The sequence below is a fragment of the Typopeltis vanoorti genome, chromosome 21, assembly GCF_054136105.1.
Source record: "Typopeltis vanoorti isolate ZY-2024b chromosome 21, IOZ_Tvanoo_1.0, whole genome shotgun sequence".
Lineage (NCBI taxonomy): Eukaryota > Metazoa > Arthropoda > Arachnida > Uropygi > Thelyphonidae > Typopeltis > Typopeltis vanoorti.
In genome coordinates this window covers 21,030,521-21,048,488 of record NC_143569.1, presented here as the reverse complement: position 1 = coordinate 21,048,488, position 17,968 = coordinate 21,030,521, and the positions used below count along the sequence as shown (strand labels likewise).

General features: G+C 36.6%; 1 protein-coding gene across 5 annotated transcripts in view; it reads right to left on the bottom strand.

Annotated features, from left to right (window-relative positions):
* The window catches only part of LOC150094665 (NPC intracellular cholesterol transporter 1-like), a 537,686-nt gene that overhangs the window by 274,744 nt on the left and 244,974 nt on the right, over positions 1 to 17,968 (bottom strand). For all 5 annotated transcript variants that reach the window (XM_090411500.1, XM_090411501.1, XM_090411502.1 and 2 more), the window contains exon 12: positions 2,768 to 2,828. In XM_090411500.1, the coding sequence (XP_090267626.1) occupies positions 2,768 to 2,828 (61 nt within the window). The remainder of the gene's footprint in view (positions 1 to 2,767; positions 2,829 to 17,968) is intronic.

The window sequence follows — 17,968 nt, the reverse complement described above, 5'->3', positions numbered from 1 at the left end:
CATTCACTTCACTCTTCCTTACATATCTATAATTCTTGTAATTTCACTCCACATCATCTCTTGCCTCATCTTCACTAACTCATATTTCAAATTTTGCATAATTTTTTCACTATCATTTTCTCTTGCTATTTTATTACCAGTAGCACATGCATTTTTGCCATCAACTACGTTCATCTTCTTGCTGATGTCTGCACTCTGTTTTTCACCATCATTCTCACAGATTTTTTATGGTTAGCCAGGCACTTTTTACTGAAAATAGTTTCTCACACAATTTTCCTCAGCATCCATTTCACTTATGATGAGGTGTTCCTTACTCTGTTTCAAAAAGCTTCATGGTCCACCAATGTACTGAACTTCCTACATTTGCTCCTGTCATTTATTCAACTCTCCACATAAACATCAACATTACGCATTCATTCATATTTTTATCTTTAGTTTTCATGTAATCTTTATGATCTCTGATTCCTTTCATAGTACTCTTTCCTGCATTTCTAAACTTAATAAATAGTCTCCAGAATACTATTATTATCCTTAGACCCTATGGAGTCACAGACTCATCTAGGAGGTCCATTTCATCATATACACAGCTCATTATACTATGCCTTGAACACATTCCAACTCTTTACAGGCACCATGCTCTCAAGCAATGGATTCCAATTATTATTATTACGGGCGACTCCAGGGAGTCCTTAGACTCATCAAGGGAGGCCCCAAACATTGTGTCCACACAACTATTCGACATTCTCACAGTATCTATCATACCTTGCCTTGAACTCACTCACTGTCATAGCACCCACAACAGACTCTGGCAGCTTATTCCACTCATTTACCACTCTAAAAGTAAAGAATCCAGCTCTAACACCCTTGCTAACCACACTCTTGCCCAGCTTCCATAGATGTCCCCTAGTTCTTCCGCCACCAGTCCTGATCTCAAAAATATCCTCTGAATTAATCCTATAGAAACCCTTCAGCAACTTGAATGTCTCAATCATATCTCCCCTTTTCTGCCTATCAATCAATTTCTGCAACTCACAAATCTTCAACCTGTTCTCATAAGGTTCATTCCATAGACCTGCTATCATCTTGGTCACTCACCTCTGGATCCTCTCCACCTCCTCCCCATCAACAAGAAACCTAGGTGACCAAATCTGGGCACAGTAGTCGAGATAAGGTCTTATCAAGGCTCGGTACAGAGGAACAATAACTTGCTTATCTCTGCTCGTCAAAGTATTTTTCAACAACCAAGTGAGTTGATGAACTGATTTAGCCACTTTTGCAATGTGCCCCCTAAACTTCATCTCCCTATCCACCAACACTTCCAAGTCCCTGGTCTCATCAATCTCCTGGAGTACAGTTCCACCAATGTGGTATACTGCTATTATTCACAACTCTATGTAAAAAACCTGATTCTCACTCCTTTGCTCAAACCCTCCTTATACAGCTTCCAGGGATGACCTCTTGTTATCTCTCACCATTTTAAGAAAAACCTCTTCAACATTAATCCTATGACAATCCCTTACCAACTTGTATGTCTCTATCATATCAAACCTTTTCCTCCTAACCACTAGACTCTGCAAACTACATCAACCTTTCTTCATATTCAACATTCCAAATTTTATGGTTAGCAAGAGATTGCCTTTTAAAATCCAAGTGACCAAATCTGTGCACAGTAGTCCATATATAGCCTAATCAAAGCCTTATACAATGGAACCAGAATCTCCTTACTTCTACAAGTCAATACGTGAAGTGGTTATGCTGTGCTCACAATTTTGGCAATATGTCCTTCAAATTTTAGATCATTATCCACCATCACTTCAAGAACTCTTATTTCCTACACCTCCTACAATATATTCCCACCAGAAATAAATTCCCATCTTTGTTTTCCAAATTTTAAAACCTTACATTTTGCAACACTGAACTGGAATCTCCCACTTGCATGCCCATTCAGTCTGTCTATTCAAGTAAAGCCACAATATCTGCTCTAGTCTTCAGAGTTCATCCTAACTTTGCATCATCTGGAAACAACTATATACCCCCATTCAAATCTTCTCCAATATTATTATCATGCAGGTTAAACAGCAATGGCCCTAAAACAGATCCCCGAAGCACACCACTAGTGACTTTCCTCTTCTGGGATATTGCTCCCCTATACACAACTTGCTGACACTTATCAGACAGCAATTTCCAATCCAATGTACTAGTCTAATATCCAAGCCCATCTGCTCTTTGACTATCAACTTAACATGAGGTAATCCATCTCCAACGTCCAATGCTGTTGTCATCTTATTGTACATCAGAAGCCTTTCTGACCAATAGGTACCATTTTAAGTATCAACCAGGTACTTAAAAGACTATATGAAGATCTCCTCCCAGTTATCCAGCTTTGATATTTAACACACCAATGGTCAACAAATTACATTTTTAAATATAATTAGGAATTTGCTGATCATTATCTTACTGTAACTATTGTAGTGTTATTTAGAATTTTTTTAAGATCAATTTTTATGTGAATTTTGTTTCTTTTATTTTTAATAGTAATAATAATTACTATTATAAACAAATCTTTGGAGTCAGATTCAATCGAGGAGATATCACAGAAATACATATCTAATACAATGAATCAGACTCAAAAATAATATATATATATATATATATATATATATATATATATATATATATTCACAACACCTGGCAATGCATTTAATCATTAATATCAAAAAATGCTTTACTTATAGGTTTCATAATAAATTTAGACAAAGCATACTACCTCTGCCTTGAAAGCTATCTCCATACTAGGACTACTGTAGTTTTTCATAAATTCAATAAATCTATACCATAATGAAATGAAATTAAAAGAAAATTATGTTGAATAGTCATGAAAGTCATAAATCATTACATAATTTAATAAACTTTACATTTAATAAATAAAAATCTTTGCCAAATTAACACCACTTATTAACATTCATCAGGCTGTTGAATAAAAACTGATTTTTTTTCTTTGAACTTGAATTATAAAAAATAATAACTTAGCATTCAAAAGAATGTTTCTATACTAATATCATCAAAAAATGTTCTTGCTAACTCAATAGATTATGTGATCTGTATCTATAAAGAAATAAGACAACCAACATATTTGTACTGCTGCATTCTTATCAGTTTTATCATATTCTAAATGCTACTTTCTTAATCCACTTAGGCCAGCAATGGAGATTCAGTAGGAAAAGCTAGAGAGAATCATGCTGATATCAAACTCAATCCTGAATCACAGACTTTTTATATGCTATTAGCATCATAGCCAACAAGCCTCCATAACTTAGTCGGTATAGATGAAGCCCTTTGGTCGGAAAGACCTGGATTCGATTCTGTCCATGACGTGAGGAACCTTTATCTGGTCACTTTCGATGAAAAGTAAGTTAGCTGGTCTCATACAGAGGCAGGGGGTATTTTCACCTAGAAAGGTTTTTCGTCCCCCATAACAGGTAAATCAGCCCCATGAACACACATGGATTACAGTCAGGAATGGTTAAAAAACGGTTCCTCCCATTCATAGACCTGATTCATCTGTAATGTTGGTCCTGAGCCCAGATAAAATAGTGTGGATTGAGATGGTGCCATACCTTCTGATAAAAGGGGCCCACAGACATTGTATCATCATACAAAATAAAATAAAAAAATGTAAATCATAACCAGAACTCCAAGTAATTTTATTTCTGCTTTTTGGTCCACTCCCCACTTTTTTTTTTCTCCACCTCCAAGGTACAACATCCTCATGGTAGGTCTTCCAACAAGTCTTCCAAATGGTAGGTCAAGAAAGACCTACCATTTGGAAGACTTGTTGAACAAGCATGGAAAGCTGCTATAAAACCTGGTGTGAAAATATGAGTTTATAGGATAGAATGGTTTGTGTACATTTACTTGTCCAAAAAATAGTAAGAGAGTATCATTGTAGAGGAGAGATTTTTTAGTGGTGTATTTATATAGGTTTTCTTCTTCTTTACATTGATATAAAAGATTTCACTTTGTTTTATGATATTGGAAGTAGGGTCTTCTGTAATTATTTTATAAGTATTTGGTGTTGCTGACAAAATATAAAATTTTATTGTCATTCATGATTTTGTTGATTATAATAGTAATATCATCTTTATCTGCTATATTGATAAGAAGATTCATATTATTATTATTATTATTTTGATGGAGAAAGGTGAAGGGTAAATTTTGTTTTGGAATTATTTACTAAAACTATTTTACCATTATTTACCATTTTAAAAAGCATATTTTTGGTGGCATCACTTTCAAATTTAGTTTGAGCTTCTATAATATGATCTTTAATAAGAATGTGTTTAGGGAAAGTAGTAAAATAAATTTGAACTTTTAATACTTAAATTTCATCTTAAAAAGTGTGTAGATGGACAGATTTTTAACTGAGCTATAACCGCTTCATATGTTTATTTCACACACGGTGGAAGTCAAAGTGGGAGGAGGAAGGTAGGATGTGTGCATTGATTTTGATAAATTTGTTAGATTATTCTGTGTTTAGATCAGATATTTTTTAAAGATACTCATCAAGATATTTTGATTAATTTTTGGCATTGATCCAATTGCAGAAACATAGGGTCACTGTCAATGTTTTTGCTATTGATCAGCTCAACTTGGCCAAAAATAATAAATATCAGTGAAATCTGGTTGACAGAAAATGATAGTTACAAGGGAAGAATGTAAAGGGTATTGCATTTTCAGGGAGGATACAGGGAAAAGCAGTATTGCTGAAGATAGCCAAAAAACTTCAACCAACAAAAAATTCTAATTAAACAGTTACATCTGAGAGAAATCATTCATTTTAAGCTATCTTATGCAAAATAGAGGGCAACAGGACAAAATATATTGTTGGTTGCTGCGATAGACCAAGGGTCCACAGGAAGATACCAATGAATCATTAGGGGGAATTTTATACAGTTACTAAGGGATACTTACCTGAAACAACATGTGATGGAGGGAACAAGAGGGTTTCAGAGGGTTGGATGTGATGCTGTTACCAGATGTATACTCATAGCACATATGAACCACTTGTTGTGTACCAAGGTAGGCAGTGTGTACCAAGGTAGGCAGTGTGCAAGGTAGGCAGTGTGTATACTCATAACCAAGGTTATGAGTATACACACTGCCTACCTTGGTACACAACAAGTGGTTCATGTGTGATATTCAAATTCCCCAAACTTTTGTATATACATCATCTTTATCAACTTAGTTCTGCATCATCAGCAAACAACTGAATACTCGTATACCCCCTTCCCTAAATATGTCCCTAATATCATTAATATACATATTCAAGAGTAGTGGCCCTGGTACAGAATCCTGTGGTACTGCACTAGTCACCCTCATTCTCCTAAAATCCACTCCTCATATACTGCTCTCTGGTGTCTGTCTATCAGCTAATTCCCCCCCCCCCCACACACACACACCTTTCCTACCAGCTTCATATTATTCCCATTTGTTCCAACTTTTGTAACAGCTTTCAATATGGTATTCTGTCATAATAAATTTAGTTTAATCCTTTATCCAAGTGTGAGCAAACAAAGTTTGCGCCTGAAAGTATCTTCAGGACTGGGTTAAGGTGGTACACACCAGGGCAACTCATTGCAAAGGTGGAGCAAGCTACCAACACTCCTATCTCAGTATCTCCTATATAATGCAAAACACATCTCCTTGCGGATATGTCTAATGTTATGCATTAAGGGAAGGGCCACTACCCAGACTAGTTTCGACCTTTATTGAGGTCTCTTCAGTGGGAGCCAGGCCCAAGTAGAGATATCAGGCAGATCAGGCAGAAGCATTAGCAGGTCATCTCTACCTATAGGAATTGCCAATTGGTGTGCCACCCTTTTTTAATAATTTACTCTGGATTTAGAGAAAGATGTTGAAAGTTTATTTTTCACTTGGTTAGAGTATAATAAATTTAGTTTAATCCTTTATCCAAGTGTGAGCAAACAAAGTTTGCGCCTGAAAGTATCTTCAGGACTGGGTTAAGGTGGTACACACCACGGCAACTCGTTGCAAAGGTGGAGCAAGATACCAACACTCCTATCTCAGTATCTCCTATAATCCGGTATTCTGTCATATGCCTTTGCAGTAGTTTATTATTCTGAGCAAGTGCCTAATAACAGTGTTTGCTATAGTGAGAGCCAATTGTAATATGCTAGGACAGGTTTCATGTTAGGGTAATCTCAAAAAGAGAAATATCATCCTGTGTAGAAATTTGGATGTTGTCAAAAGTAAGACTTTTTTTTTTTTTTGCAAGAAACAAAACATAACTGAGTTTTGGTGGCAGTACTGAAATTAACAAGGTTATCAGAACACCCAACAAAAATGCTTTGGAGATCAGAATTTAGGGTTGTTTAAGAACCTGTATTCTTATCTCCAAACTCTTATTCAATGGAGTTCCAATAATCCTATTAGTTCTAAAAATTTCAGTGATTTGTGTAGTACAAGGTTTGTCTAATAGGAGAAGGACGCAAGTGTAGAATTATCAGAAAATCTGTTGGATTTGCAGTAAACTTAAGAAGATCATTAAGATAAGACCAAGGACAGCAGATGAAGAATGAAGCATTGTGAACACCAGAATTAGTTGCAAAGTTTATGGATGAAAGTTCATCACATGTATCCTGACAAAACAGATGGCAATCTGGTTGTAGAAGCCAGAACATATCATGGAGGCTTACTTAACAGACCTTTCTGCCAAATCTGATCAAATACCTTGGAGATATCAAGAGAAGTCACTTGGCTACAAACTTCTGTGGCATTTGTCCAAAGGCAAGCAACATAAGCAAATGATACCTGTTGATTTCCCTGTGTCTTAGGCCCCTTTTTTCTCTCATTCTGTTCACTCATATCTCCATTCACAAGCTCTAAGGTCCTGCTCTTCCACATCATCTCTTCCCCTCTCAGTGGTTCTGTTCACTGCAGCTATTACTCTCCCTTCCAGCATTAGTCTCCCAACCCAAACTATTTAAATGCAGTCTCTCTCATTGCTCCATTCATCCCTCAAACTAATCCACATATTTCCAAAATGCAAAAGGAAGATGGAGATTTTAGTAAAAAACATCACAATATTCCTGTTCTTCTCTTGTAGGCTTGGAACACTTCTGGAGAACCAAGGCTTAACTAAGGAATAAGAATTTAAAGGGGATCAGGGAATAACTGTATTCATATTAATAAGAATTTCTTAATTAATACATTCAGTGCAAGTCTTTGCATCAAAATAGAGGAGAGACTAACCCAACAACCAAATAAGTTGCAAAACTTGGCACTGTTATAATGCCAGAAACATATGGATTCGTGAGAGAGGCAGCCTGTGTGAGTACTCAACAGGTTAAGAAATCAACAGTACATTGCAGATTGAATTGTCTAGAGAACAAAACATCTACAGTATACTGAGAAGGGTCACTAGTGAGGAATGGAAGCTCATTTCATTGGCATTCTTATAAGGCCAGAAACATAATGGATGGGTGAGAGGAAGAGCCTGTGTGTGTGTGTGTGTGTGTGTGTGTGTGTGTGTGTGTGTGTGTGTGTGTGTGTGTGTGTGTGTGTGTGTGTGTGTGTGTGTGTGTGTGTGTAGAGGAAATCAACACTGGTTATGATTTGTTTAAAATCACATGTGAAAGCAAATGTCATGAGATCTCTATCTGTTTGGTCTGTGTAGTTGGAAAACAAAAACCAGCTAGAGATGTGAACATGAAAATCTCCAAGTAAAAGGACCTCATCATGAGGAAAGCTGAACTGGAGAAATTCCCTACTCTATCAAATATGACTGAATATGACAGAGAATTTTATCCACTCAAGATAAAAAAAAAATTAAAAAATAGATGCCTCCTATGAGATGAAAAAGAATCAAGTAAATAGATAAAGTGAGGTAAAATGTCCTCTGTGTGAAACTTGAGTTCTGTTAGAAAAAAAGGTGTAGTTTTGCAGAACAGAGCGTGAAAATGAACATAGTTTGGTTGTATCTAAGATCACATATATTTGTGAAGTGAATTTGGAAGGCTATGGGAGGTTTCATCTATTTGTTTGACTTTTAAAAGCCATATAAGAGAGGAATATCATTTAACTGCTCTGCAAATTGTGGCATATGGGCTATGCAGTGTTTCCTCCACACACACATGCATCACTATACAGATTCCCATTAGGCACACTTGGCAAAATAGTGGCAGAAAGATTACTTGCTAGCTGATCTGCAAGCCTCCTAATGCATTAAGAAACTTGCAGATCAGCTAATGACTGGGCTGCTAGATTGCATATCGGACAGCCGATCTCCAGAATAACCACTTTAAAGACATGACCTCAAAGAAATGTTGAGTCTTCTCATTATGTCTGGCAAAAATTGGAAAATATCACTCATATTGCATGCTAGAAGAAATACAGAAAATAGTAAACAGGTCTTTGCTCTAGAATCCAAAACCATTTTCAGTCACTTAAAGCATCCAGTAAGCAAAGGGTCAATGGTGATAAAACTCACCTACTGCATAGTGATGCTTAGTACTACAGATGCTTGACTTTTCCTCTATAGGATAGAAGCATCACACCTTAATCCAAGTCTACATTACTTCCCCTCCTAGTTGGTCTCCAATCTGATGGCTTTGTCTAATGCCTGATAGTTGAAGATATGGGCAGGCAATGCACAATATACATCCTCTGCCTGTAATTAGACCTACTAGGTAGTAGATGGCCTTCATGACCTGGTGAAATATCACCACTGGGCTTACTGGATGCTTGAAGTGGCAAATGCATGTATGGTCTCCAGAGTAGTATATCTGGTTTCTGTTCCATCTCCTCTTCTCCATGCAGTATGCAAATCTCCTTTCTCACAGAACACCTTATCCCCAACCACTCCTGACTTCAAGTCCTCTAGCAGTACTTCAAAGATGCCAGATGACTTCCAAAATTTCTACTTCTCCTTTCTATGGTATAACTTATTGCTTCCATTTCTCCAACCCAAACACCTGCTCCTAGTAAGTCAAATAAATTATCCTCACTGACATGCAGGCTTTCATTCCCTATTCTACCCAAAATACTAATCCACTTTCCAAGCCCTGGTTCAACACAAAGTGTAAGAAACAGCTGAATAAAAAAAAAAAAAAATTCAGCTTACCATAGATGACAGAAATCAAGAACTCCAGCTATATCAGCCTACGCTGAAGCATAGAGCAAGTGCTAAACAGTCATTAGCAGATCTAAATCTGATTTCAAAAAGGCCAAGGGCACTTGCTCCTGTTCAAATGGAAGTTATGCCTCCTATAATGGACAGGAGGACTGGTCCTAAGCCAAATGCATATCCACTTCCCTCGCATCTTCATGGCACCACTTTAAATTTTTATTCTGTGATTTAGTGGATCATAATCTAAAGGTTTGTAGGTAGAATAGTCTCTGAGAATGTCAGTTTTTCTATTATATTCACTGGAATTAAGAATAACAGTAGAATAGCAATAATCACCATGCAAAAACCCAAATTTGGCAAAGGGAGTGCTACTGTTAATCTTAATGTCAGTGAATACAATAGAAAAATGGACATCATTCTCAGATACTGCTCTGCAAAACAGTAAGCTCTCTTACCCCCCTCCCCCACTGGTCATACTATATCCTATATAAAAAATTCTACACATTTTAAAACTTCTACAGGGAATTTGACTTAATTTTAAATAACATGGATATTCTGATTAGCTTTAATATTATTATTTACATGGGTACTACAAGGAGTCAAAAGACTCATAGCTGGAAATCCACACTATCCAATAACAGGATGCCTACCAACAGACCATGATTAGATTATGATCTCACTAAGTCACAGATCAAAAATTAAAGTATACTCAAAAAGGTTGCTTCCTGGACTCTTGAAACCACAAAAAAATTCAAACCCTTCAATTTTCATCCTTCCTGGATATATGGTTTACCAAAAATACAAAACCAAATTTCCCCCATCCCCATAGACCTAAAGCAGATGTTAGTGATTCCCCCACATTATAATTTAGCAAAACAGTTAGTAAGCTCTCTTACCCCCCCCCAGCGGTCATACTATATCCTATATAAAAAGTCTACACATTTTAAAACTTCTACTGGGAATTTAACTTAATTTTAAATAATATGGATATTTTGGTTAGCTTTGATATTATTATTATTTACATGTAGTGTCCATGTAAATAATATTTCTGGATACCCACAAAATTCATTAACATAATACTTATCGTACATCTCCTTAGACCTGTTCAATGTTGGGATGCTTACAACCATCTCTGGCAATCTATTCCACTCATTCACTGCTCTCCAAGTAAAGGACCTAGTCTGCACACTCTTACTAACTACACTCTTAGATAACTTCCATGTGTGACCCCTCGCTTTCCCCCTACTCCCCACGTATTGAAACATTTTCTTTTGTGTCAATCTTATAGAAGCCCTTTATTAACTTAAAAGTTTCTATCATATCCCTTCTCCTATCATATCTTAAAAGTTTCTATCATATCCCTTCAGGGATATGATAGAAACATATCCCTGATGTGTGTTTCTATCATATGATAGAAACACATATATCCTGTGTTTCTATCATAGGACATATCTATGACAGATATCCTGTTTTGTGTTTCTATCATATGATAGAAACACAGGATAGATAGGATACATATGATAGAAACACAGGGGACATTCCATGGACCTGTCACAAGCTTGGTCACTCATTTCTTTATCCTCTCTACCACCTTTCAATCCCCAAGAAATGCAAGTTACCAAATCTGTGCACAGTAGTAGTCAATATGTAGCCATAGCCTTATAAAGAGGGATAATAGTCTCCCTATCTATACTTGTCAACGTGTTCTTCAGAGTGTAAGTACTCCTCTGAGCTGTTTTGCTACCTGTTGCAATATGTCCTCTGAATTTCAAATCTCTATCCACTCTCACTCCCAGATCCCAAGCCTCATCAATTTCCAGTACCATCAATTTGATATGAAGTATGTAATCTTTTCATCCCAAAGTGCATTACCTTATATTTTGCTATTATTATTGTGCCGCCTCCATGGAGTCCGAAAATTAATCATAGGAGACCCAAACTATTCACACAATCTATCATACTTCTCCTTGAATCCATTTTACAACATTGAATTAACAACAATTGTTCTTTGCCCACACTGCCAATTTATTTAAATCATCCTGTAAGATATCTATCTACATTATCTTTAATGACTATTGCCCACCCTATTTTGCATCATCAGCAAATAACTAAATATTCTCCTTCAAATCTTCTGCTATATCATTAATATATAAATTAAGGAATAGTCGTCCTAGTACAGAGCTCCACTAAGACACTCCACTAGTCTGCTCACCTTGATTTCACTCCACCATACACTACCCCTGATGTTTGTCCATCAGCCAACCCGATTTCTATGCCACCAGCCTTGTATCTATTCCCATTTGCTCCAACTTACGTAATAGTTTGTCATGCAGCATTCTATCAAATACCTTTGCAAAGTCCAGTGGTATCATGGTGTAGCCTTTTCTTTATCCAATTTCACTGTCAGCTTATTATAAAATGTGAGATTTACAAAGCCATGCTGCCCCTATAAAGTATCATATTCCTATCCACCAAATTCCTGAATTTTACTTTTAACCAACTTTTCCAAATACTTTAACCACCACTCCAGAGATACTAATTGGTCTATAATTTGCTACTTCTTTCTTGGAACTACCTTTATGTAATGGAACTATCTTACCCTCTTTTCACTCCCTTGGAACCTTGCCAGAGCTGGGTCAGATTAAACAACTTCGTCAGAGGCTGCCAGTTCACTTGCATATTCTCGTAGCACACAAGCAGATGTACTGTCTAGGCTAACTGTTGTATTCATATTGATATTTTTCAATATACTGGGTACTTCCAGTTCATTTACCCGAATGCTCAAATCAATCTTTCTCACCTCAGTAACTGCAAAGTCACCACCAGAATGATACACCCTTGCAAAGTGATCACACAGTAACTGAACTATTTCTTCTGCTTCAGTCACTTTCCTACCATCGGCATAGTAAAGTTATCTTTCCATAATCATTCTTTCTCTTAACTGCTACATAGCAGAAAAAACTTTTGGATTTATTTTAGTCTGCTTAGTTAATTTTCTCTCAAAATCTGATTTAGCCTTCCTTACCATACTAGTCACCCTTCTTGCTTGTGCATTATATTGTTCATTTGTTCATAGGCATGCTGATCACCTTGTTGTTTATATTCCTTCCACAACACTTTTTCTTTTTCTTTTTTTTTTTGCAGCTCCTGCCTTATATTGCTAGTCATCCACTTAATCCCTACTTGGTTTATCCACTTGACCTTGAGTAATCCTTGACCACTTTCCATGCACTACTGACATTCATTCCATGTAGTTCCATATGCCATGGCACTGCTCCAAGTTGCCTCCTAAGTTTGCCATAATTGCAAATCTTTGTAGTTCACGTAAACCCTTTCTTGACTGAAATTTCCACATGTTGAGCAACCTTCCACAACAAGACTGCATGGTCAGTTTCCTCAATTAGAGGGAGTTACTATACTGCAGTTAGAATCTTTTGATGCTATTACCAGATCCAACACTCTCAAACCCCTGATTCCTTCCATCACATGCTGTTTCAATCCCTTAGTTACTATATACATTCCATTTTGCCATGTGCCCTTTCTTCCTTTCAATCTATATCACCATAGTTGAAATCTCCCATGATAATTGCTCAACCTGCACTCAATGTGCTAATCTGCTGATGCATGTCATCCACATTTTTTACTGGATCCCCTGGTCTATAGCAGCAACCAACAATATATTTTGTCCTATTGTCCTTTATCTCACACCAGACAGACTCAAAGGAACCACTTCATCAGATCTAAAAGATTCTTTAACATATTTTTATTGGTTGAAGTACTTCAGCTATCATTAATAATATTCCTCCTCCTGCCATATTTCTTCTATCTTCTCTGAAAATACAATATCTATTATATTATATCCTGGTAACTACTTCATTCTCTGACAATCAGGTCTCGCTGATGCCAATAATTCTTTGGCCAAGTTGAGCTGACCAACGCTAAAAACTCCTCTCCTTTATTTCTGATACTTCAGGCATTTGTGCATGTATTTCAACTTCCCCTTGGAGATGTTGAAATGCACAATTTTTCAATACATGGGAGGAATTGGGGGGGTCATCCCTGGAAACTGTTTGAGTGAATTTAGCAAGAATGCTACAGCTAGATTTTTTGCTTGGAGTGTGTGAATTAGTGGAATTGGTTACAAGAATTATTTATAGTGCTTGTTTTCTTTCATGCTTACACGGTGATCAGAATACATTTTGGAAATTTATGGAGACAACTACCATGTTAGAGAGAACTTTAGTTTAAATAAACCAAAATACACGCTCGACATTTCGACCTTCATATCAAGGTCATCATCTGGAGCATACACAATATATATATACACAGAAACAAGTTACACTACAATCTACATGTCTTGTTAAAGTTACTGACCAACCGTTACAACAATTATTGACCTGACCGACCTCTGGTGAAAAAAAAAAAAAAACTTTACTACATCAAAGCTAGAGTCCTATTATTATTATCTATTAGGTTACAAAATTAAATTGGGCTGGAGAGCAACATGTTTATATATATATATTAAAAAAAATTTATACATATAAATTTCAACCAAATGGTATGGGATAGTTTCCAATAAAGGCTGAAATTGCTTAAAGTCCTAAAGTATGCTAGATACTAAGTAGGCTGAATATGTGCCATCCAAATTCTTGGAATTTTTATGCCTCCATTATTGTTGAGATTAGGGTGGTTAATCAGAATTTCACAGGCTTCTTTTAAATTTTCTTTCATACAAGGTTTTTGTATGATGTAAAGAGCAGGTACTTTTCCAATCAATTTGGTGTAGGGTGTTGAGAGCATGATCTGAGAGGCCTGCTTTACCAAAATTGTTATATTTAATGTCTCTCTCTTTTTTATTTTATTTTATTTTATTTTTTATTTTATTTTATTTTATTTATTTTTTTTTACATATAGGGATTATACGTCCAGTTTCACCAATATAAGGTAAGTTACAGGTGCAGTAGATGCAATAAACTCCAGGATGAGCCAATGGAAGGAGAAGATCCTTAGAGTTGAATATGTTTTTTAATTTTATAGGTGGTTTAAAAGTGGCATTGAGATTATAATGGTGTAGGATTCTATTGATTTTTTCTGATAACCCTTTAATGTAAGGGATAGCTATGGTTTTACTGTAATCTATATTCTTTTTTGATGAAGTTTTATGAAGAACTTTATTAATAGTATTTTTGCTATAGCCATTATTTATAAATGTGTTGCTAATAATTTTTAATTCTTATTTAAAAGCTTGTTGATTAGAGGAAATTGTTATAGCTCTGTTTTTAAGGGTGTTAATGACTCCAAATCTTTGCGATGGGTGGTGATATGAGTTAGCATGTATATATTGGCCAGTATGTATAGGTCTGCGGTACACTGTGAAGGATAGACTGCCTGAGGGAAGATGTGTGATCAGTGTATCCAAGAATGAGAGAAAGTTCTGATTTTCAATTTCGATAGTAAATTGTATGCGTTCATGTTGTTTGTTCTGGTGGCTAAGGAATGTGTTTAATGTTTGTCAGCTGTGTGGCCATATAACGAAAACATCGTCAACGTATCTAAGCTGCACTGTAGCTTTTAGAGTAAAGGAATCAAGAGCGCTTTACTCAAAAGCTTCCATATAAAAGTTAGCAATGGGTGGGGGGATAGTGGTGAGCCCATGCCCGTACCTACTTTTTGTAGGTAAAATTTATTTTGCCACACAAAGTAACCAGAACGTAGTACGTGGACAAAGAGGGCTGTAATGGCAGGTGGAAATTTGTTCTGTAAGAGAAGAATTGTGTCACTGATTGGGATATTAGTGAAAAGGGCAGGCTTTTTCCATAGCTCCTTATCAACGCTACACACTTTCCTTTAAATTTAAAGCAAGTTTAACCTGACGGAATGTATAGTCCGTGGATAATTTATGCTTTTTGAATATGTATTTAACATAATATTTTAGTATAATTTTTTAGTGTTCTCTGTTCAGTATTGGAATAATAATGTTTGTCGCAATTTAGTTTGCCAATATATTATTGCCCAGTCCACCACCATATAAGGACTACATTTTACACAGCATAAGAAAGAATTTTGTGGTATGCAGTGCTTGCATCATGTTCACATCCCAGCAGGTAGAAATGTGGCAGGTGAGAGACCAAGGAGTGCCTGTCTGCTTAAAATGTAGAAAATGAGAGATACTTAATGATATAGAAATTAGTCTAACAGTATTTAGCAGCATTACATCTGTTTGCATTCACTTGTGAATGCCAATAGAGAGAGAAAGAGATGGTGAAGAAGATGAGCACCATGTGAATATAACATTAGGTGTGTGATATGTTTGAAAGATGGTGCTACTGGTATTGACTAGGAGAGTTAATGTTATGGGAGAGTAGGTTCCCTGGAGAGAGAGAGAGAGAGAGAGAGAGAGATGAACAAAGAAGTAGAATGTATGAGGAATGATTTAAGACACACGAAAGAAGAGATTAGGACATTAAAAAGAATAAATGCAACACAAATGAGAGTAGGAGGGAGAGAGAGAGAGAGAGAGAGAGAGAGAGAGTTATGGGAATAACAGAATAGAGGGAACTGAAGAACCATGGGAAGAGGCAGTAGCCAAGTTACAGTGAAGAGATGCATTTTGACCATTACTACACTCAATTCCTGTATTACAGGAAGGCGGATAAATGGGAGACCAAGGAGAGAGAGAGAGAGAGTGAGGAATGCAGGGATGCTTACTGAGCTACACTCCCATTTACTCCTGTGTCAGAAGTAATACACAAGTGATCTCCACAGTGCAAATCCAGCAGTAGTGATGGCTCATATTTGTATTAAATAGTACAAATAACTTGTTACATTTACAAGGAAGTGATGTTTGCAAGACAAAAAAAGCCCATCACTGAGGTAGAGAAAAAGGTGTATCAGCCTCAATTAGGATGTAAGATCGGAGACTAGAAGAAGGCCTGGGCCCCACACATATGCTGTGGTATATGTGCTAGAAATCTTCCCAAGTGGCTGAAAGGTGGTAAAGTCGATACCATTTGCTATACCTATGGTCTGAAGCGAGCCAAGCAATCATGTAAATGACTGCTATTTCTACATGATACCACCTCTTTCAGTATGCATCATGGGGGGGGGGGGGAGTTGACAATAGTTTACCCAAATCTGACCACTTCTGCATGGCAAAGGACTTCCCGTTGTTGATGAAGGTGAATCAATGTGAGATTCTCCTGAGCCTTTGCTGTCTAATGATCCATATGTTGGCCACAGTGCATCATCTGCACCACACATTTTCATACAAGAAATGAATGATCTTGTTCGCAATGTGGAGCTGTCCAAGGCCAAAGTGGAATTACTGGGATGAAGACTTCTACAATGAATTTTCACAAGGAAAATGTCAGAGTGAGTGTTTCACAGTCATCATGAGCAGTTTGTGCCTTAATTCTGAATGGAAGTGACTTGTTCTGCCGTGATATAGACTGCCTGATAAATGCACTTTGAATAAAACATGACCCGCACGAATGGCAACTATTCATAGACATCAAGTCTCAAGATGTCGGATATGCTGTCTACATGAAAGAAACCTATGATCTAAAATAGCTATTGGACTGTCTTCAATACAGAAAGTATGGCTGGCATCTCTGTGGTGACTTGAAGGTAGTGTCTGTGTTGATGGGTCTGTAGCTGTGTGTTGTTGACTTAAGAGAATGGTAGCAGACAAAAAAGTTGATATTTCATTGAGCAAATCAGCACATCTATAGTGAGTGCATCATTGAAGATACAAGTTCTATGGGACTGAATATGAGAATGCCATGAAATACGGACATCTAAAACCTGATGAATTATTGAAAAAACATGGAATGAAGTAATATGAGAGGCATGCATAATCTCTGAGACAAAAACACCTATGCTGCATCAAAGGATGGTAGCAGGTGGAAAGCTGATATTTCATTGAGTAAATCAAGTCCACTATTGTGAAAGAATCATTGAAGATACATTATTTAAATTAAGGGGGATATTAAATCCCACATTGTTTCAAATCCGAATAAGAAACTCAAAGATCGGAATCAAAGAGTTTTATACCGAATATAGTAGACTATAAAAGTATCGGCGAATACTGGCGTAAACTAAAGCATGTAGTACAAACTAGAGCAACTCGTAGCAAAGGGTAAAGCTCTAATCACTATTCTAAGTATTTCCCATAATGTAAAACACATCTCCTAGAAGATGTATGATGTTATACATTATGGTGGAAAGGTCACTATCCAGACCGGTTTCAACCTTTATTGAGGTCTCATGAGTGAGTAGGTAGATCAAAATAATACTGAGGGTATAGCGAAAAGAACTTATATACTTTGCTATACAAATTGTCAGAATCTTTACCCACCTTTGCTACAAGTTGCCCTAGTTTGTACTACGTACTTTGACTTATGCCAGTATCCGCCGATACTTTTATAGTCTACTATATTCAGTATGAAACTCTTTGATTCTGATCTTTGAGTTTCTTATTTGGTTTTGAAATAATGTGGGATTTAATATACCCTTAATTTAAATAATGTTACATCGCCGAAGTGAAGCCTATTGGCTCTTTAAGTAATTGAAGATACAGTTCCTTGGGACATAAATTGAAATTATTATCATTATTATTATTATTACCCAAAGACCTCATGGAGTCAAAGACTCATCTGGGAGGTCCTTTTATCACACACACAGCTCATCATACTGTGCCTTGAACACATTCAAACTCCTTGCAGACACCACACTCTCAGGCAAGGCATTCCAATCATTCACAACTCTGCACGAAAAAAACCTGCCTCTCACTCCCCCTCGTTATACAGTTTCCAGGGATGA